General features: G+C 31.6%; 2 protein-coding genes across 2 annotated transcripts in view; one reads left to right on the forward strand and one right to left on the reverse strand.

The window, feature by feature from the left end:
- The window catches only part of LOC140842760 (uncharacterized), a 30,375-nt gene extending 30,169 nt beyond the window's left edge, over positions 1 to 206 (forward strand). Inside the window, exon 22 of the mRNA XM_073210885.1 lies at positions 41 to 206. Within this exon, the coding sequence (XP_073066986.1) occupies positions 41 to 185 (145 nt within the window). The 3' untranslated portion in view covers positions 186 to 206. The remainder of the gene's footprint in view (positions 1 to 40) is intronic.
- Positions 207 to 15,245: 15,039 nt separating this feature from the next.
- On the reverse strand, positions 15,246 to 19,397 carry LOC140842761 (heparanase-like protein 3). Its single transcript, XM_073210886.1, has 9 exons — positions 18,734 to 19,397; positions 17,728 to 17,764; positions 17,444 to 17,627; positions 17,205 to 17,353; positions 16,875 to 17,105; positions 16,608 to 16,797; positions 16,389 to 16,514; positions 15,866 to 15,965; positions 15,246 to 15,769 (listed from the first exon to the last, which is right to left on the reverse strand). Exons 1-9 carry the CDS (start codon positions 18,989 to 18,991, stop codon positions 15,398 to 15,400), a joined length of 1,647 nt encoding a protein of 548 aa, XP_073066987.1. The 5' UTR covers positions 18,992 to 19,397; the 3' UTR covers positions 15,246 to 15,397.
- Between the last annotated feature and the right edge of the window lie 2,518 nt (positions 19,398 to 21,915).

The following is a 21,915-nucleotide window of genomic DNA, read 5'->3' on the forward strand; positions in this document are numbered from 1 at the left end:
TTTGATTCGTTTTTAAATATGGCGGTGATTATTGGTGCAGGGATGAAAGTGGTTGGTGGATACTGCCTTGTGGACTCGTCATCTGTAAAATAATCCAGGCACGACTGATCGACTTACATGTTGCTAACCTTGAGATTCAAGATAAGACATTGTACAGCAATGACCCCAATGTTTTCTGGCAATGAATGATTTACTCTTTCTTCGTTATCGATTCTTTCTTTTTTACGCATTTAAATTCTAGTAGTACAGAAGGCTAGGAGTCTCTATTAATTTGCTGTATATAAATTTTTGTTTCTGTTGTCAAATTGTACAGTGATGTTTTTCTAAAGTTTCTGGCTTTTTGTCCCTTTCTGTTTTTTTCCCTTCCGTACTCTTATCAATTGTAAGAAGATTTTTTTAGGAAACTAAATTATATTAATAAAATATATAGTCTTAATAAGGTCTTGAATTATCTTTTAGCCCAATATGTTATTAGAGAGAGATGTAATTTAATTTGGGAGGAAGTTTACGTTGTTAAAGTAATGTATACACATTCTTACAAAATATACATATCATATTGTCTTTTTTATTTTCATTTAACATTTTTTTTGTGTTTTTTTCATTTAACATTTTTTTACCATATAATTTTTTAAATTGTTTTTGTTTTCGTCACAAAAAATGAAGTGTACACGCAACATGAACGTCGATTTTTACAACATCATATATATCTATCTTTTTTATTTCCCTTTAACTTTCTCCTTATTTTGTTTGTTTTTTCATTTTTTTAATCATGTATTTTTTAAAATTACCAAAAATGGATTGTAGAAGCAGGGCGGAGCCAGGATTCGTGAGTACCTGGGGTTGGTTCTATCACGTATTAGACAGTAATAGATTCGATCGAATTTACTAAAATCGAATTAACTGAACTTTTTTTCGACAAACTTTATTATGAATATCTAATAAATCAAATCGAAAAATCAATTATTTTGGTCAGTAACACAATTAACCAAAATTTTATAATTTTTTTTAAATAATAGTGTTTAAAATAAAAAAAAATCCAATATAACTTGACATTTTTTATTTTCTTCATTCCTTGAGTTTGTAATTGATGTTTGCTCGTTATTTATTGATGTGTACTCTTTTGGTTTAAAAATAACTTGACAATTTTTATTTTCTTCATTCCCTGAGTTATTTAACTAGAAATATTCAATATTCCCAAAAATTTACAACAACAAATTATTTTTCAAATTTCATACTTATAATTCAATTTTCGATTATTATAAATAGAAAAATCACAAAACAAGCCCAACAATAATTGCTCATTAATAATCATCATACATTTCAACCAATTGATTATTATTCTAAAAATATGCAACAATAGATTTTTATGGTGAAAATTTAAACTCCAAAATTCATATACATTATAAGATAATATTATTGCAACTCAAATAATCACAACTAAATATTTAACATAATTTTAGAGTCGTCGAAATTTTATCTCAAAGTCGCATAATTTCAGAACATACGACAATAAATCAACCAATATACAGTAATGAATTATGATTTATGAGAGTTGTTTTATTTTTAGCTTTTAAACATGAGACTAAAAAATAAAAAATAAAACTGATAAATTTGTTCTACTTTTAATATGAGGCTGAAAATAATTTAAAATTTTAAAATACTAATTTTTTCCAAAAAAAAAAAAAAAAATAGGTGGGGCTGGAGCCCACCCTAGCCCTTGGGTGGCTCCGCCCCTGTGTATAAGCAAGTATTAGTATGTGTATCTATGTTATTATATTATTAAGTGTGTAGACATGATAATAACTACTTAGAGAGGACATTAACTTTTTTTTTCTCAATTTTACCCTTATATGATACTAATATTACACTTTTTTTTTAAATCTCAACACACTTTTATTTTTATTTATTTTATTTCATCCATTCAAATATCAATTTAATCCCTCCATAATTTGTTAAATTTCTCTTTAGTACAACGATAATGATAAAAAAGATTGTACACACACGCATCGCGTGTGCAGAGTAACTAGTATATATGATAGATGATTATTATTGTGACTGCAGACACAGAAATTCATATACTTAATGAACAATATATCAAAATTATATAAATATATTTGAACATACATATATGTATACGTATATCAATGGATGCTTTTTAGTTGAATAAAATGTTGAAGGATTTTCACATTGATAAACAACTTTTACGAACGTTTTTTTTTTCATTTATCATTTTTTTAAACATGTAATTTTTAAAATCGTCTTTGGTTTCATTACAAAAAAAATAACTCTACAAGTACGTATGCGTGCGTGGAATATTATAACCCTAAATTTGTCTTTTTTTTCTTTCCATTTGACTTTTTCCTTTTTTGTTTTGTTTTTGTATTGTTCTTTCATTTTATCATTTTTTAACCATTTATTTTTTTAAAATCTTTCTGTTTTCGTTACAAAAAATGGATTATACAAGCACGCAATACGTACGCTGGGTTTTATAACCCCAAATTTTTGTCTTTTTTCTTTCCATTTAACTTTTTCCTTTTTTTTGTTTTGTTTTAGTGTTGTTTTTCATTTTATCATTTTTTAAACCATGTATTTTTCAAATCGTTTTTGTTTTCTTTACCAAAAAATGGACTGTACAAGCATGCAATGCATGCATGAGACACTAGTGTGTTATATATATATATATATATATATATATATATATATATATATATATATATATATCTACTTACATATAAATATACCACTTCCAATTGTGAATTTCCATGTTTGTCCTTCTCTATTTATTTATTTAGCTTAGCAAGTAGTTTTTTTGTATGGGTTAACTTGTAATTTACTTCTTTTATCTTAATTAACTAATTATTAAAATATGATGATTACTATTCATTAAATGCATTGAATTTATTCCTACTTCAATCATGAATTTCCATGTTTGTCCTTCTCTATTTATTTATTTAGCTTAACAAGTTGTTTTTTTATATGGGTTAACTTGTAATTTCTTATATATGTGTGCGTGTGTGTCTTAATATTCATTGAATACATTGAATTTATTCCTACTTCCCGATTAATTAATCTACTTACATACAAATATAATACTTCCAATTATGAATTAGTAAAATATATTTGTCAATTTTCACAAAATTTAAAAATTACATCTATGTCTCTAAGGATTTATTTCTATGGTTATTATAAATATATCACTCCCCTCATCTCAACTATATATTAGTATATATTTATTTTAGTTTTATTACATCAATTTATTTAATATATTGTATTTTTTGGGGTTTCATTTTATTTTAGTGATTATCTATTTTTATTTTTTACTTAATTATTTAATTGTTATGTTGGTTTTTTTGATTTAATTAATTTGATTTATCGATGGTTCGTTTTTGTTTCCGTTTCTTTTTCTTAATTTTTTTTTTACGGTTTGGTTAATTTATATAATATATCTATTATTTTCACAAAATTATGAGATTATAGTAGTCTGGAAAGATTTATTTTGATAGTAATTTTGTGCTCTTCTCTTCCGAATTATATATATGAGCAGTATTATTCATTTAATACATTGAATTTATTCCTAACTTTTCCCTCCTTGTTATTCTACGTGGCTTCTTTTTGTTTTTTTTCAGAGTGTGGTTAATTATTAATTAAATAGTAAAATATATTTGAAACTTGTCACAAAATTTGAAGTTTACATCTCGATTTCTCAGGATTTATTGTTGGTTATTTTGAGCTCCCCTAATCTAAACTATATATTAGTCTATATTTATTTGATTTTTATTACATTAATTTTTTTAATGCATTGGATCTTTTAAGGTTTTATTTTATTTTAGTGATTATCTATTTTTCTCCTTCTATGAGTTTTTTTACTTAGTTATTTAACTTTACGTTGGTTTCCTTGATTTAATTAGTTTAACTAATCAATGGTAAGTGTTTTGAATCCATTTTTTTCTTAAACAATTTTTGCGGTTCTGATATAAATTATATTAGTTTCTAATGATTTATTTTGATAGCCATTTTGAGCTCTCCTCAACTAACTAATGAAAGAAATTTATTCTCATTTTCAACTTCAATCTCATTATACTTTTATTAAATAATTTATAACAATATTTGACCTTAAATAAGATAAATATTACAAAAGTACTTTAATATGATACTATATTTTTATTTTTAATTTCTTACATTGTGATATTAAATAATTGTATCAGTGTATATATCAAGCTTATGCTTTTCTACAAGTGTGATTAAAACATGTCAGTAAATATCTTTTTTCATGGTAATTTTCCACAAAAAAAAATTATACACTGAGAGTATGTAGATTCTATATGCACTTTTGAAAATTTTTCTAATGTTTTATTTGTAATTTAATTTGATTAGTTTGATTTATTTCAACTTTATTCATATAAAGATAAATTAATGAGAAATTAAAAATAATGGAAATTTCTTTATATTTATGAAATAATCCTTATAATTTTTTAACCAAGATAATCCTTATAATAAATATGAATTATAGTGATACTTTATTAGCATTTGTTAGATATAAAATTTTTATATATGATATTTTTAACTGAGTACTACGTATTTTTTATTAATTGGTCTTGTGAGACGGTCTCAAGAAAAATTATTCGTGAGACAGATTGACTTTGTCATATTTAAAATAATAATACTTTGGCATAAAAAGTAATATTTTTTTTATTAATAACTCAATTAGGATTTTTGCCTCAAAAAATTGACTCGTGAGATCGTCTCATAAATTTTTTATGTTATTTTATTTATATATGTGTTTTACTATATATACATATATATTTGAATGATATTATTTTAAAATTTTCTTTCACATAAAATTATTAAAATCATTATTGATTTACAAATGATCTATTCTGATATAAAATTAACTATATATAATATGTATTCTAAAAACAAACAGAGAAAGTAAACAAAATTAAAAATTAGCAAAATCACAATTGATATTTAACTTAATAACAAGATTAGTGATTTTATTTTAATATTATTATGACAATTTAGTTAAATAAGAGAATTTCATTTGACAATCGTTTGTCTAAGTGTATTCAATTTGAGTATATTGTAGGTTTTGGTTTCGGTAAATTAACTATTCTTTTATTTTTATTTTTATTATTTTTCCATTGTTAATTATATTTGAATGAAAAATATATTTGTTAATTTGAGAAAATTGTCATTATAATATTGAAAAATATCATGTGAATAAATGAATATATATGATTTATAGTCATGATATAATTTATATATCTATTGTGTTTTGATTATTTAGATTCACAAAAGCTCACAAACAATATGTTATTTAAACGATTTTAAACATTATTTAATATCGTGATTATATTTTTAATATTAGGCATCCACGTGCATCGCACGTGAACATTCCTAGTATAATCAAATAAATGAGTGTCATCTCAGCGATGAACATAGAGATTTACACGATCAATAACACATATCAAAATTATGTAAATAGATATGAGCATAAATATATGTATACATATATAAATGGATGCCTTTAGTTCGAATTTTGTAAAATTCTAAGTTAATATGAATATAAGCATGAAAACCAGATCATTGTAAGTACCTTTAACGTTATGAAAATGTATTTTCGTACAGTAAAATAACTTAAACTCTCTGGATTGCTGGATTTAAATTATGTATAGAAACTAATGAGAGAATATAATTTCATATATATTCAAAGAATGAATGAATGAATACAAGACATGTTTATATACAAAACATAAACTCAAGACAGATACGGAATTATGAGATAAAGTAAACATAATATACAAAAAATAATGCACAATATAAGATAGAAATGTATATTCCAATAGGCCCCCTCAAGATGACTGAGCTCAAAGAGACACCAATCTTGGAACATAATAGACGAAGACGCGAGCTAGTGAGAGGCTTTGTCAAAGCATCGGCCAGTTGGTCGGAGGACGAGACATGAGAGACACGAACTTTTTTACTCTGAACCAGCTCACGAAAAAAATGACAATCCAGAGCAACGTGCTTCATGTGAGAATGAAACACGTGATTTGCACATAAATAAGTAGCACCAATCGCAGTAGATAGAGATCGGAGAAGGCTCAAGGACAACGCCAAGTTCAAGAAGCAGGGATCGAACTCATGGCAGCTCCGCGGCTGTAGAGGCGACGACTGAATATTCAGCCTCGTAGATGAGCGAGCAACAGAGCCCTGTTTTTTGGAGCTTCACAAGATCAGATTGGGACCTAGAAACACCATATGTGCATCAGTCGAAATGTGATCATCAACATCACCAGCCATGTTGGTCTTCGTAAGGATGTCAACGAGATACTTTTTCTGAGAGAGACAAAGGCCCCCTACATAAGAATCAACTTCAACACCTAAAAAATAATACAAGGAACCGATCCTTAACAGAGAACATAATGCTCAACTGAACAATGAAGCCCTGTAGCGGTCAACAGTGCTATCAAGCTTTCCTTTAATTCGAAACACCCATTTGCAGCCAACTACATTCTGATGGGTGTCAGATGGAACAAGATCATAGGTGCTATTAAGAAATAGAGCATCAAATTCCTCAGACATAGATGTACGCTAGCAGGGATCTTTAAGAGGAGTAGTATGTGTGGTTGGCTCGGATGGAGTAGTGTCAGTGACTGACAGCAGTGAAGCCAAACCGAGGGTTGGGCTTGAAGATATTATTTTTTGGAGTGGGTGACCATAGGATGAGGACCCGGGCCAGGGTCTGACGATTCGGGTGGATGGTTCGGCGGGTCAGGCTGGGCAGAGGGTGCGGCTAGGTCGGGTGGAGGGGTTGGCAGGTCGGGCTGTGCGGGTCTGGGTGACGGTGAAGGTGAGCAGAGAGGTGAAGAGTCCCTAGACAGGAAATCCTCTATAGGCACACCAGGCAGCAATCTAGGAGAGGAACCATCACCAAAGCCACCATTAGCAAAAGGAACCTCGGACACAACAAATACAACATGGCCCAAAACAAAGATTTTTCCTGAGGATGACTCATAACACAGATAGGCTCTTTGGGTAAGGGAGTAACAAAAGGAAACACAGGAGGAACAATGCTGCCTAAGTTTATGTGGAGCATATGGGCGATGCCAAGAATAGCAGATACAACCAAATATGTGAATGTGCGAGCAGTCGTAATAAACGTGATCAAGGATGGAGATAACGATCAAATGATGATGTTTAACATGATTTGATCCACGGGAGATACGCAGAATTGGCCGTCTGAGGGATGGGAGTCATCAACAAATCCAAGCTGATCATGACTTGTGAGGAGCGTCGTGAATTGCAGACGCCATGAGAGATAATTGGAAGAGGTGAGATTGATAAAGAGCGCATGAGGAGCAGCATTGAAGGAGATTAGAAGAGCAGGAGTGGAGGAGGCCATATTTATATGCAAAATATAAACTTAATAAGGAATTTTGAATGAAAATATACAAAAGATAATGGACAATATAATATAGAAGATATATTCCAAAAATTGTGAGGATCTAAAATGTATATATAATTCGAATCTATATTGCATCTGGATAGTAAAAGAACTTTTAAGAATTTGAATTTTATCTTTTAAATTCGAATTATTTTTAATTTAAATTTGCGTGTTTGAAATTTCTTCAAATCCATCCCTTTCTATTTAATACATCTGTTGTTTCGACCCAGTCTTAAACAGACAATTTGAGAAATCTAAATGATATAGTTAATAAAAGAAAAACTATTGTAATTCTCTATGTGCATCGGAGGTCGTCGTTTCGAGTGTGGGAATTCGATACCAGATCGTCGGAGGCTAGTCGAAAATGTTAATTCCCAGATTCCGGCCACCTAAACATATGTGAGCCAAAAACAAGAGAAGAAATTTTGGATATGAACGCCATACCCATATCATCCTAAGCAACTCCTTTTCACTTGACTTACCATATATCCATATCGATGCCTATCTGACATTTTCGACCAGAAATAAATGTATATTTTGATTCAAAATCAGTAAGAATCAATGATGAAATATCACTGTGAATTCTGTCTGTGATCAAGCAACACCAATCAATATACAATTAGCATCAAAAGGTATCTCTTACCTGGTGTGCCTCCTGTATCTTGTCGGTTGGTTCAAGAATCACTTGGGTGGATAGATATTTTCCTTGCTGCTGCGACATGCTATCAGTTCTTACGCTGACAAACACAAAGTTTTTTTTTTCTTTCTGTTATTAATCTGATATATCAAGAAACATGGCATTGTCCTGTGTCCACAGCCGAACATGATAGGAATGCCAACTGCCAGAAAGAATGCGAATGGAACAGGGCAAGATTTCTACTTCTTCAATTTTATTAGTTCGGGGTTGGATTCTAACCATTTCCATGCCAACTGGAAATTTTCCAAACAAATTATTGTAAACCTTCTGATCAAGATTGCAACTCGTGCTCACCTGACAAATCTCCATTTCTATCTGATAAATTTGAAGGGATTACATCTCCAGTCCTTGACCAAGAACTCCTCAATTAATGTAAGGTTTGATACTCACAAATACATGACCAACCGATTACTCCAATCACTTTAACGTGTTGGGGTTCGTGCCGGTTTGTAATTTTGACTTGAGAGGAGATGGGTATTTAGGGGAATATACAAGGTACTCCAAGTTTATACTTTAGTCGAGCAGTTGCATTTGGCAAGGAAATGAAATGATTGTGGGAATTGTAATAAAAGATTGAGCATATACTTGCAACTTAAATTAAAATGGGAATAGAAAAGACACCATCAAGCTTGCTAGGGGTGCATACTGAATAAAATGACTGGAGAAATCAAGAGATCTTACAGGTGAATCGATCGGTAACATGTGAACCATATCTGAGAAGAAAGATCTGCTGAAAATCTACAAATTAAATACTCAAGAATTTCTTATAGTTTGATATTTTCTGAAACTGATTTTTCAATGCATGAGATTTTGATGTACTTTGAGAATGATGACAGATATGAAGATCCATGCAAAAGGAGCAAAAAGTGATATTGGCGCGGCTCAATCTGAGATCGTCGTTTACTCGTTGCATGTGTAAATCCGTCTTCAAATTGAACCGCACCAACATCTCGTTCTTTAACACCCAACGACACGCATCCACAACAAGTGTTGGTTTTAGATTCTAGCATTTTTTTCTTAATTTCTCTCAATATTTTGCTTGGTAACAACAAAGAACGGAACGTCGCATTATAAAAGGAATAAAGGATGCATCAAAATGGTCCTATGTAGGATCAGAAAAGACAACATGATCATTACATATGCCGACAATCTACTGAAAAATAGACATGGAATCATAGGAGATGTTTCTTAAGAGGGTTATCTATGTTTGGTCGTTGGGGTTGGTTAATGATTCTCAACTTTGCCAACCAACATGATCTGGGAATTTTTTCTTGAGGAGCATAATCATTCATCAGGCAAGAAAATACGTTCATTAGGTCATACAAGAAGAAAGGAGGGGGATTTAAGGAAAAAACAAAACCAAGATAACATACGCCTATTGGAATAAGATTATCATCTCAAATGCATCGATTAAAACTACATTAAGCTTAAATACTAATTGATACTGCATGCATGTGTATAAGAGGAGTTCATTAACAGAAACAAAATTATCATTTACTCAAAATTTTCATAAAGCTCTAACTCTAAACGACAACAAAAAAACACAAACAGAAGATAATCGCTAGCTCGAAATTACGAGAATAGATAGAATCTAGCTAATAAACTATGTATATATATGTAACATAAATATGCACAAAGATACTGGAAAATGTAATTAACGAAGAGGTGTATGTGTGTATATATGTATGTATGTATGTATGTATGTATGTATTTATAATGTGTGATTGAGTAAGGCTTGCTTTGGGATGACAAGGAGAAGAAAGTGAGGTGAATGATATCAATGGGGGAGTGAATCTCACTTTAGAGTTATCATGCTTAATTTGAACTCAAATTCAAGAAACTTTCTTCCTTGTCTTGCGCATGCACCTGAAATATTCTCCACCAAGAAAACACAAACAACCCCTTTTATCGTACCTTGTCCCCATTAATTAAATTCTTCCTTTATATCATGCTAGCTTTCTTTGTTTTTTTTTTTCATCGATCAAGATTCTGCGTGGGAAGATGAAAAAATTGGTGTATATATCATATATTTCATACTTTTTGTTTTAGGATTGTTATAATAATAGAACAATGTCCTAATTATTTTGCTCATCCATGCATGTAAACTAATATATACTTGATATTTGCTCAGATTAGGGTCTGTGCAATTTCAACCATATATTTTTGTGTACTCCGACCTTATGTATATATATTGCATGTTGTAGATGTATAATTAAGGACATACTTTGGCGATAAAATCCTATATTTTCGTAATGTAGCGTATGAAAGGAACAGAAAAAATATATCTATTCGACGACCGAAGAAATTCTATATTACAAAATTATGTAAAGCATGCAAGATCATAAGACACGAACATATCATCTAGTCTAGGCGAGGGAGTCATTTTTTACCCAAAATAAAAGGTTGATTTAATTAGTTCATGCAAGCTTTGACTTACTCTCAAGTTACTTAATTACTACCATTTATTAATGAATATTTGCGTGTATAAATATAACTTAAAGGAGAAGAAGAGACAGCGGGGCCAAAGGAGAGGTGCCTTGGTGATGCAACTGCAGACAATAATCTTGGTTTTCTACACTTTCTACTAACTCACTACACATACTTTTTACCTCTTTAATTAATTAAATATAATTTAACGAGATTTGGGAACCCAAAGAACCTTCGCTGTTGAAAAGCGACTCTCCAATGTTTGTCTCTAAAAATGTAAAACTCATTATTTGGGGTGACCACTTCGCGTGACCTGATTCTCACACGCCTTATTAAACCCCTTTCTCATGGAAATTGCAATTCATTTTTCGTCTGAAATTTTGGCCAACTATTGAGTTTTAGTCATGTATTTTTTAATTTTTGATTGTTGAAGTTCATTTTGTTATAAGTGAGTGTCACGTCAATGTTATGCAGCTAAGAAACAAAAATAACTTATTGATACAGGAATTTGACTATATAGATTATGAAAAGTGAAAGGAATATTTTATTCATATTTAATATATATTTTATCTAAATAGAAATATTAGAATTTGGTATTTCTAGACTAATTTAAAATGATTAGATGATAAGATTTATTCCTAAATAATTTTATTCTTGGGATTTATTCCACATAATTTAATTTAAGAACTTATCTCTAAGATATAATATCTTAATTTAAAAATAGAGTTTGATTCATAATAAACTCTTGGTTTTCGTTATTTGTAGGATTTAAGCATCTATGGAAAGAGATTAAGGAAAAAGAAAAAAATTTATATAGACGGAATACTTAGAGAGAAAATGATGATGGAGTTTTGCTAAGAAAAATCACTACGCAGCTGCTGAAGGATTTGCTGAACCTGAACAGATACGCTTTATTTGAGGTTAGGGTCGTGCTCGAGTCGAATATTATCCAGTTTATAATGGATTATGCTCCGGTTGGGACCCGAAATACCTAACCCAAATGCTCATTCACACTTGCACATTAGTAAATCTTGGTACACGATAGCTCAAAAAGAAATTCTTGGTACTTGATCAATATGAAATTTTGATTTAAATATAAAAAAATAAAATAAATATCGTTAGAATAGAATACGAAACATGCTATTAACAAAAAGAATGATGATATATATATATATACACATTAAATATTTGTACATCAATTCTTATACTCATATCTAGGAGGTAAACAAGCTGAACCAAGCCTAGCCATATCAGTCTCGGGCACGACTCATTTAAAGTATATACAGTCTCAAGCTCGATTCAAAATTTTATCATGAGACTTGAGCTTGGCTCGTTTGAAATTAATAAACTCGTAAATGTTTTGAGCTCGGTTTGTTGATAGTTCGTTTATCATGTTTAACGATTCTGACTCGAACTCTGTTCGTTAAGCGGACTCATTTTTACGCTCGTTAAACAAGCTCGTTTTTGCACTCGTTAAACAAGCTCATTTTCAAGCTCGTTATGCATTCTTACTCAAAAGTCCAGCTAAAATATGAGAATTTAAGGGGATATGCTTCTCATTTTATACTCTTTCGAATCCTTCTCTCACTCAAATATTTATGTGAAACAATGCAAGTTGTCTTCCATTGCTTGAGTTATGTACAATCATGTTCCAACAAATTAGTCGAGTTCGAGCTCGCGAATATCCTCACGAGCTTATGAGCCAAATATTTTCAAACTTGAGGACGAGCTCGAGCTCGATTCGATAAGCTTAACGAACAATTTCAAGCGAGCTTAATTGAACTAAACTCTGAATAGCTCGCGGCTACTTGGTTCGTTTACATCCCTACTCATATACGAAAAGACCAAACTACCACTAAAAACCAAACACACAACTCATTTTTTCTGGAAGTCGTTGTATAACAAAAAAAAACGTAATTATTTCAAATGAAATATATAAATTTTTCTTTTTATTACTATGCTATTAGACTTGTACTTTTAAGTTCAACATCCAAAATAAAAAAGAAAAAATTAACATGCCCAGATTTCTTACAAATCTCATCATTCACATGTGTTTTTTTCACACCATGGTCAAAATTCATCCAAGTTCAAGAAGACAAAAATGTTCATTCATCTTTCAAGCGAATATGTTAATATAATTTATATAAATGATATACAAAAAATGAACTAATGTATTATGATATGTCAATTTATTTAATATTTTATTTTGGGAGCATAACACTCTCTAAACAAATTGAAACTAAAATTATGGAATTTAAATTTTCTTTCAAAAATAGAGAAATTCTTTTAACCAAAATTCCGCAATAAATTGAATAAAAATATAGATTAGGCTAGATATATGGGAAGCGTATATTTGCTTAGTTTTTTCTGATTTTCTAGCCTGTATAAATATTGATGACATTGAATAAGAAAAGCAATACAGATTATCTAAAATTATCATGGTATCAGAGCCAGGTTAAATCCCATCTTCTTCGGCACTATGGCTGCCGCCAACCCTTTACCGCCGCCTGCAAAAATCGATTCCAGCTCGCCATTTTACTTAGGGCCACAAGATCGCCCTGGTGATTTCATTACTCCAATCCGTCTGAAACTCGATAACTTTGATGATTGGTCTCATGCTATTCGTGTTGCACTTTCTTCTCGGCGCAAATTCGGATTTCTTAACGGCACAATCACAGATATTGTTCCTCCTTGTACGAATGATGATTGGCTAACGATTCAGTGCATGCTTGTGTCATGGCTCATGAATACGATTGACCCCGAGGTACGTTCTATGCTCTCGAATTACGATAATGCAAAACGCTTATGGGATGATTTACATGAAAGATTCTCGGTTGTGAATGGTCCGCGTATTCACCAACTTAAGGGCGATATTAACAGTTGCGAGCAAACAAAAGCTATGCCTGTTGCGGTTTACTTCAGTAAATTGAACGTTTTATGGGATGAACTTGATAAACATGAGCCTTTGATTTCTTGCAAGTGCGGTAAATGTACGTGTCAAGTCGGTAAGCAACACAGCCAACTACGTGATGATGACAGGTTGCATCAATTTCTTCTTGGCCTATGTTCTGATTATTATGCACAATTGCGATCGACTCTCTTGTCACAGGATCCTCTTCCTACGTTGAATCGGGCATTCCAACAAATCGCTCAAGATGAGCAGGTTCGGGGGATCACACGCATCACCGAAGAGAAACCCGATGCAGTTGGTTTTGCTGTGAGAATGGAGCCTCAATCGAAACCACGCCTCGATAAAACGACGAAGGCAGCCTTGACTTGTTCTCAATGCCACAAATCGGGTCATGATGTTACAACCTGCTTCGACATACATGGCACTCCAGATTGGTACGTGGAAAAATATGGTTCTACCCTTGAGGGAAAAGGAACTTTGAAAGGGAAACAGTCAGCTTCTTCAACAAGAAATTCGACAAGTCATGGTCGTAATGGCGTTCGTGCTAATGCTGTTGCACCCGCAATTCTTCACAGTGCATCTCCTGCCACCTTGAGCCACGCCCCTGCCACACAATCCTTTCCAAGTTTCTCTGCCGAACAATGGGCGGCATTCTCGGCCGCATTTGGTTCTCCTTCTCCTTCTTCTAACAGATTGCAGGGTAAGTTAGGTATGCCAGATTGGATAATTGATACCGGCTGCTCCCATCACGTTACCGGTAACGAATTATGTTTATTGAATATTAAAGCAGTTTCTTCATGTCCCGTACGTCTTCCAGATGGTCAGACACTGGCTGCCACTAAAGAGGGTGCCGTGCAACTAACGGACACCATACTGCTCCAAAATGTCCTTTATGTTCCTAATTTACAATATCAATATATCGCTATATGGATATATTTTAGTATTTTTTATACATATAATTTACTATGAAAATTTTAATTTGGCCCCTAAACTATTAGTCAACACTTGAACTCATTAGTTCGTTTACGTTTGAATCCTCCTCGTGTTAGCCAAAAACCCCACTGCTACGTAACTCCGATCCTTAATGCTAACGTTTGAAATTTCACAAAAACATTTACTTTTATTTCGTGTCCCAATATACTTGAAATATTCTTTCTTAATTCAAGGAAACACGATAGTTATTTGAAATTGTTTTTTTTAAAAAAAAAATATCATTGATTTGGTCCTCTCTTCTAAACCATAGAATTTTGTATGTATATCTTCAATGTTTCAAGAAATACGAAAAAACCACTTTCCTCTCAATTATAGGGTTTTTTTCTTCTTCTTTTTTTTTAATCTTAAATACATAGTCCAGTTTCTACATTTATTCGTGTTTTTTCTTGGTTTTACTATATATCTTTGTTAACTATGATTTAAAAAACGTGCAATCATTTTTTGAATAAATTAAATAAATATAAAATAAGAAATTTATATATAAATTTGTTTTTCTAATAATTTTTTAAATCCATGTGAAAAAACAAATAAGTCTAATATTTAGGACTGATGTAGTATTTTAGATATTTTAATATAAAATCCAACATAATTTATTTGTCAAGTAGGAAGTCAAATTTTCCTAATGGGACCGATTAGTTTACAAAAATAATGAAAATTTAATTAATTTGTACTAATAATTATGGTGAATATCCCTTCATTAATTTCATCATGTATTATTAAGAAGGACAATGTTTTTTAAAAAATTTCAAAAACAAGAAGTGCATGATAGCTTTAACCACTTAATTGTGCTTGACTTGATATTATTTTGAGAGGAAAAACAAATTACATTGGAAACCTATGCCCTCTTTTCCACTGAAACCAATCACCTAAATGGGGAATACAACATATGCATCATCGAGTTTTGTATGAATGCTTATATAACCTACCCACATGCTTGGATGGCAACACTAGGCAAGTGAACAAACACAATGGAGTAAGGAGCAAGAGTCATTGGCTCTGATGAATTGAAGAATGCAGGTTCCATGGCAGGTATAGCACCCGATGAATCAACGGTTAACGCCTTCCCATTCAGCAAAACGGTCTGGCTTTGTATATTTCCGTCCATTGGGGTTAGATGGTATTCTTCTCTTTTTGCTACAGATGCTTGTTTATCATGAGGCAACAATGTCACCTTGGATCTGTGTTTGTGATGCCTGTGCCTTCTGTGCACTTGCATTGACGTTCCACTGAAGTTGAGTTCTGCCTGGACAGTTGTGTTCCCGTCTAGATTTATCAGTAGTAAAGTAACACCTCGCTGAACAAAAGATACATGACACTGTTAGGTCGATTGCTAGCAATGTAAATTTAGAGTCGATTTCAGGGTAGAGGTACTTGGATAAATCAAACGTACCGATTGTTTTGAACAATGGGCATAAGCACGGATCATGTTGGTCCCCGTGAAGTTTGTTGACAAAACGTATCTCCCCATAAGGCGGTGCCAAAGAAGTGCGCTGCGAGAAGGCCGACAGGATGTTAGCAATCAAGAAAGGATGAACAAATAATTAAGTTTGATCAAGCTTCAAATATCTTGAAAAGTTGCATCAGCAATAGCTGTAAGATCAAGGTATTGAACATATGTCAGTTTCAAAATATATGCTGGCGATGGTATGAAGATATCTGCAACTATCGTAAACTTTTTATAGCCAACCAAATAAAAAATAGTGAAATTATGAAAATTATTTTCATTAGAATTTTGTTTTTGTTCGCAAAATTTTGAAAATTTCAGAATATCCTTGAAATTTTGGTGAATTTTTTTTTAACACAAACAGGAAAGCTAGAATTTCATTTTAGTAGGTTGAAAAATCCGGAGTTCAGAATTTTGAAAGGAAATTTAAAAATAAAAGTACATTAATGCAGGAAAACTTTCATTTCACCTGTAATAATCTGGATTTGGATTAAAGGTGGTGGTGTTAAGTAAACCATAGTTGCCACCAATCAACGACTGCCTACAATATGTCTTTGTATCATGAGCAGATGCCATTCCCAATTGATTCAGGTACCTATTATATAATCACCGAACCAAATACATCAATCAGCTATAAGCAGCTATATGGTACGAGGATTTTTCGGTTGCAAACAGTATATGGGATTACCAGAAACTGAACACGAATGCGTTCGTTACTTTATCACGTCCACTATTATACGCTCCTCCAGACTCACCTACCCAAGCAACGGCTGAGGTCCCAGAGCTGTTCACTATGCTCTGGAGTCTTGGAAAATCATCTCCTCCAGAATCAAGAATAGATGGATTGAGAATCCTATCCATAAGGTGCTCGTCACTGCCTACAAATACAGTGGGTGATTAAATCTTATTTTTTGTTAAAATCATCAATTTTGATGTTCTTAGCAAGATTTAGTACCTGGGCCTAGATTGTATATATGATGAGTGATTGCATTTAGCGATCCATTTGTTTTAGCTATGTATTGTTGGAACCATCCGGCATCAAAGAATCCTCCAGGACCAATGGTTAGTGGCTTGAGACTAGTCTCCTTGTAAATATCTTGAACTAAATTGTATAGAACGACTGTATCAGCAGCATATTGATCCACAGAAATTCCAACCCCAACACCGCTCCCACTCAGCTCGTTCCCTGACAAGAAAAGAGGCATGTTGATAAACTTTTCAGATTATATAAATGCTTCTGATAAAATATCTCATTAATTTGACCATAAATTGTGAGGATTCTTACCAAGTTCCCAACCGAAAATATCATAACCTTTCTTGACAGTGTAACGAATGAAAGAGGCAGCATTAGTAGGATCCCAAGGACCAGTTGCGGTATTATCTCGCTGTATTGATTTCCCATTAAGTGCATTTAATCCAAAAATTATAAGAGCCCTGAATTGAACTCATAAAAAGTAGCAGCAACTTTTAATACTAGCATGATTTTTTTAATTATTGAAATTCAAACCAAAGTTATGTTCTTACCCAGATTGATTAAAGAAGGAATTTAGCTCATCCCATCTAGCCAATGGAAGGCACCCTTCGGTGAAACCGAACAAAACTGATGGGTTCTTGGTGAATGAATTGCAGGGCTTCGGATTATCTTCCGTTTGATATATGACTTTGTCTTGCAATGTACCACCCAATCTGATCTTTAATGGTGAAAAAGCTACATGATCATGTAAAAGAATAAAGTTAATATCCCATCATTTTGATTGAAAAGTGCAGAAAAACGTGCAATTACTTATTTCGTGTTAATGAATCTATACCTCGTACTGCATTTAAGAGAACGACATTCTGGAGATCCTGCACTCAGAAACATGAAAATCCTTGCATAAGGCATGTTTGTTCATGATCTTCAAATCAAAAAGCTCTTAGTATATAAACATTAAGCTTCGCAATGAAGAAATTTCGGATGGCAAAGTTTATTTTTTTCGCGGAATTGTTAGAACTTTGACCTTATTCTTTATAAAACAAATTAAATTAATTTTTCAAGACAGAATAATTTACTGGTTCAACATCATCTCACATCCATGAATCACAAGACAAACTCAATGGGAAGAGGTGTGATTTCCCTAGAATAAAAGACAATTGCATATTTCATGATGAGGTCCTCAAGATACATTTGTCACAAGCCATAGATATCTTGTATTCTTGTTTGCTCTGCGGTTGCTTAGTTTTGAATAATTGGACGTTCCCTTTCACCAAACTGTACCAAATTTTTACCAAACCAGAGATCTTATTCAACCAAATATTTTGATTCAAAAAGTGGTGGAGCCACATTTGAAGCAGGGTTGGAAATTATGGATTATCCCTGTCATGATAACCCCTAATTTTTTTTTTTATTTGTTTCAAGAAAAAACCTCTCAATCTTGGCTTGATATTGTGTTTTTGTACTCCAAAGGATTAATTAAAAACTTTAATGTCGGTCCGGATCCACCCTTGGCCACCAGAGCGTAACAGAAACAGAGAAAAGCACAGGAATAATGAACTTTAAAGCCTCAAGAACATAAGATAGTGATTTCTTCCAATCATAAATAAAACAATGATAACCATCAATTACTACCCATCAAATTCAATCATGTCAAATGACACACGCACATATAACAAGTTTGCAGATGCATGCGGACCAAGGATTCGGAAAGCGGGGGAAAATCTCAGCTATGGAAGCGAAACTTGAATTTTCCAAAACTTAGCATACCAAAATTGAGATTTTTCTCGATCGCCCCTCTCTGTGCGCCTAGTAAACATGGGACAATGATGAAGAAAACATACCAAATTCAACAAAGAAACGTGACCCCAACTGCAAGTCCCATAATCACATTTCTCAGGTGGCCACCAGTCCAACGTAGCGCATATAAAATCCTTATCTGTCTTAGCAATGGGGCTTCTCCCATCCACGAAAACTCTTCCCTCCACAGCCACATCAGCATTCACATCACAAATTAAGCTAAAACACAACAAACACACAACAATACACCAACCCTTTTGCAGAAAAGAGTAGCCCATTTCTGAGGCATCAACAGAAAGCATCAAGAACTCTGCTTAAATACCCAGTTACATGGCCTCGTTAAAAACAAGAAAGATTGCAAATTTAGAGGTTTAAAATGTGCAAAAGATGCTTTTTGGCCATTAATGGTTACTCAAAAGATTTATATAGCAAGAAGTCAAGAATTCGGATGAAACCTATTTATATATACAGATGAATGAAAAGCAAATGGAACATTGAATGAGTTGATACAGCACACCACCATCCAAGAAAATATTCAACAAAAATTCGATGCGGATGCTGTGGTGAATGAATTTCAAGATTTAGGTGAGGCTCTTGGGTGTATCTAATACATTTCAAAACAAGTTATCTATATCTATATCTATATCTACATACACAGTAATTGTGGTTCGTTGAAGGGGGTCCATTTCACATGTTCTTTGCCTCTGGTAAGCAACAAAGCATTGCCTAAGAGTAGGGGGAAAGATAATAAGGATGTCGAAATTCGAGAGTCGTCAAGTGTCTTTGTCTGTGGGGACACACTATCTTTTACTTAATTGTTTTTTAAGGAAACTATTACCTAATTTGACTGTTAAGATTGGGCTGTTCATTTAATATTATCGTTGAGCCATAATTATATTTTAAAAAAATTTATAGTAACAAATAAATAATACTAATGATTGAAACAATATTGTTACACGCCATTATTATTCGGGTATTTTATTTTTAATCTTGATTAATTATTTAATTAAAAAAATGATTTATCATGTGTATTTCGTGTATTTAAAATACACATAAAAATGTCAATCTTAATTAAATAGTTGATCGAAGTTATTTTACAAATTTTCTTTTATTACTCGGAGATCGAGATAAACTTATATTTTCTTTTTAAGTTTTATTTTTATTTCTTCGTGTTGTTTAGGTTTATTCAAATAAACCGTAAATTTTACAAGAGAATGTTGTTATCTATCTTATATTTAGTGGTATTTTTCTATTCTTTTAATAATATATTCATGTTTAATTTGTATTCTTGTAACTAATTTAGTTGTATCGAAGATCCATTAAGTAAAGATGAAATATAAAGTTTGTTTAATATAGTTGTTTGAGTAGGTCTTTAGTGAGACGGTCTCATGAATCTTTATCTATGAGACTGGATCAACCCTATCGATATTCAAAATAAAATGTAAATACTCTTAGCATAGTAAGGATGACTCAAATTAGAGATCTGTCTCACAAAATACGACCTATGAGACCGTATCACACAAGTTTTTGTCTAGTTGTTTTTTCCCATTATATTTTAAGTCTGTTTGGAAAAAGAATCAAGTTTATGTATTTTTTTAAAAATAAAAAATAAAAAATAAAATAAAATAAAAAGTTTATGTATTTTTTATAAATAGAGCAATTTAAAGAAGACATAATCATGTGAAAAAAGATCGTGGTGGATGCTTTATTTTTTTTATCAAATAATTGATCATAAAATGTAAGGTAGAGGTTATCGAAGAAAAGGAAAAAAGATTTTAGAAAAATGGTAGTGCCTCAAAAACATATCTTTTCCACTTTCAAAATTCTTTTAAATCTATAAAGATATATTTATCTTTACCTATCTATATCATTAAATTTTTAAATATCATTCATAATTTGAAAAAAAAATGTAAACATAAACCAATCGGGTACTAGTTACAAATATTTATTCAACACTCTTAAGGTTATTATTATAATTGTCTATTTATTTTTTAAAAAATTATTAAATTATTGAATCTATCGCTAAACCAAGTTGAATGTTCACGAGACAAAACTTTATTTGAAAACAAAAGATAACAATAAAAGCAAGATCAACTCATATGTCCATTTATTAAGAAGGAAAAAACTTGTGTTAGACTGATTTGACGGGATATATTTTGTGAGACGGATATCTTATTTGGGTCATCCATGAAAAATTATTATTTTTATGCTAAAAATATTACTTTTTTGTGAATATCGGTAGGGTTGACCCGTCTCACGGATAAGATTCGTAAGATCAGCTCATAAGATACTTATTCTATTAAGAAATGTGAATGAATTCCATTCTTGGCCCGATTACCTTTTCACAAAAAAAAGAAATTATCTTTTAGCCAAATTTCAAAATTGAGGAAAGGCATTTAAGCTTTGCATATTTTGTGTTTGGTATCCGGCCCGATCAAATCGGGTGGTGTTAACATTAAAGTGCTTACTATTTTCTCAATATGAAATGGTTCTCCATGTTTGAAATGTTAATTCTACACCTAATTGTTTGTTGTTACCATTTAAAAAAATAAGTGGTACATTTTTGTATATTACTATATTTAGTAGTTTTTTTCCCCTAAACCTCTTGTCGGAGTTTAGATATATTAGAGATTGGAAAAAAATTTCAAAAGAAATTCATTAATTAGTAATCTCATCTCACGGTCCAAGTGATTATAGGTTATAAACTCGTCTATCAAGAAAATATATACATGTTCTTTGATGTATAGGTGATTGAATAATTTAAAAGGGTATCGGAGTAATGATTAATAGAGATAGTCGGAGACATTCGTATTCATAGTAAAAAGTGAAATTCTTGGATTATGGAAGATAAACAACTGCGAAAGCTATTTGCCAAAGATGTTTTCATTAATCAAGAACACATAATTGCAAAGAAGATTTTGTGGATTAATTTATAATCAATCTTTACCACTTATAGCAAGATATACCAAACATATTCATATTAAATTAGACTTTATGTTAATTTAGAAAGTTGCCATAAAAAAATATTCCAGAAAATTTATAACTCAACTATATGTATCATATCCCAAAAAAAAAAATCTCATCTTTTTTGAGTTTTTAAATATCATATTACTCATTATATAAACATTATTATAAAAAGATATCGATTTAATTTATTATAATATAAACTCCACTTTTTCTACACAAAAAGTATTTAACACCAGAAAAGTTTATTCATATACACACG

The sequence above is a fragment of the Primulina eburnea genome, chromosome 10, assembly GCF_022965805.1.
Source record: "Primulina eburnea isolate SZY01 chromosome 10, ASM2296580v1, whole genome shotgun sequence".
Lineage (NCBI taxonomy): Eukaryota > Viridiplantae > Streptophyta > Magnoliopsida > Lamiales > Gesneriaceae > Primulina > Primulina eburnea.

Bases quoted from the DNA above. Each gene is read 5' to 3' on its own strand.
- LOC140842761 (XM_073210886.1), bottom strand. From the start codon at position 18,991: ATGCTTTCTGTTGATGCCTCAGAAATGGGCTACTCTTTTCTGCAAAAG. The intron at 17,765-18,733 runs GTATGTTTTCTT...TTCTGAGTGCAG, and splicing joins ACGTTTCTTTGTTGAATTTG to GATCTCCAGAATGTCGTTCT. The intron at 16,798-16,874 runs GTACTAAATCTT...CTGTATTTGTAG, and splicing joins TATATACAATCTAGGCCCAG to GCAGTGACGAGCACCTTATG.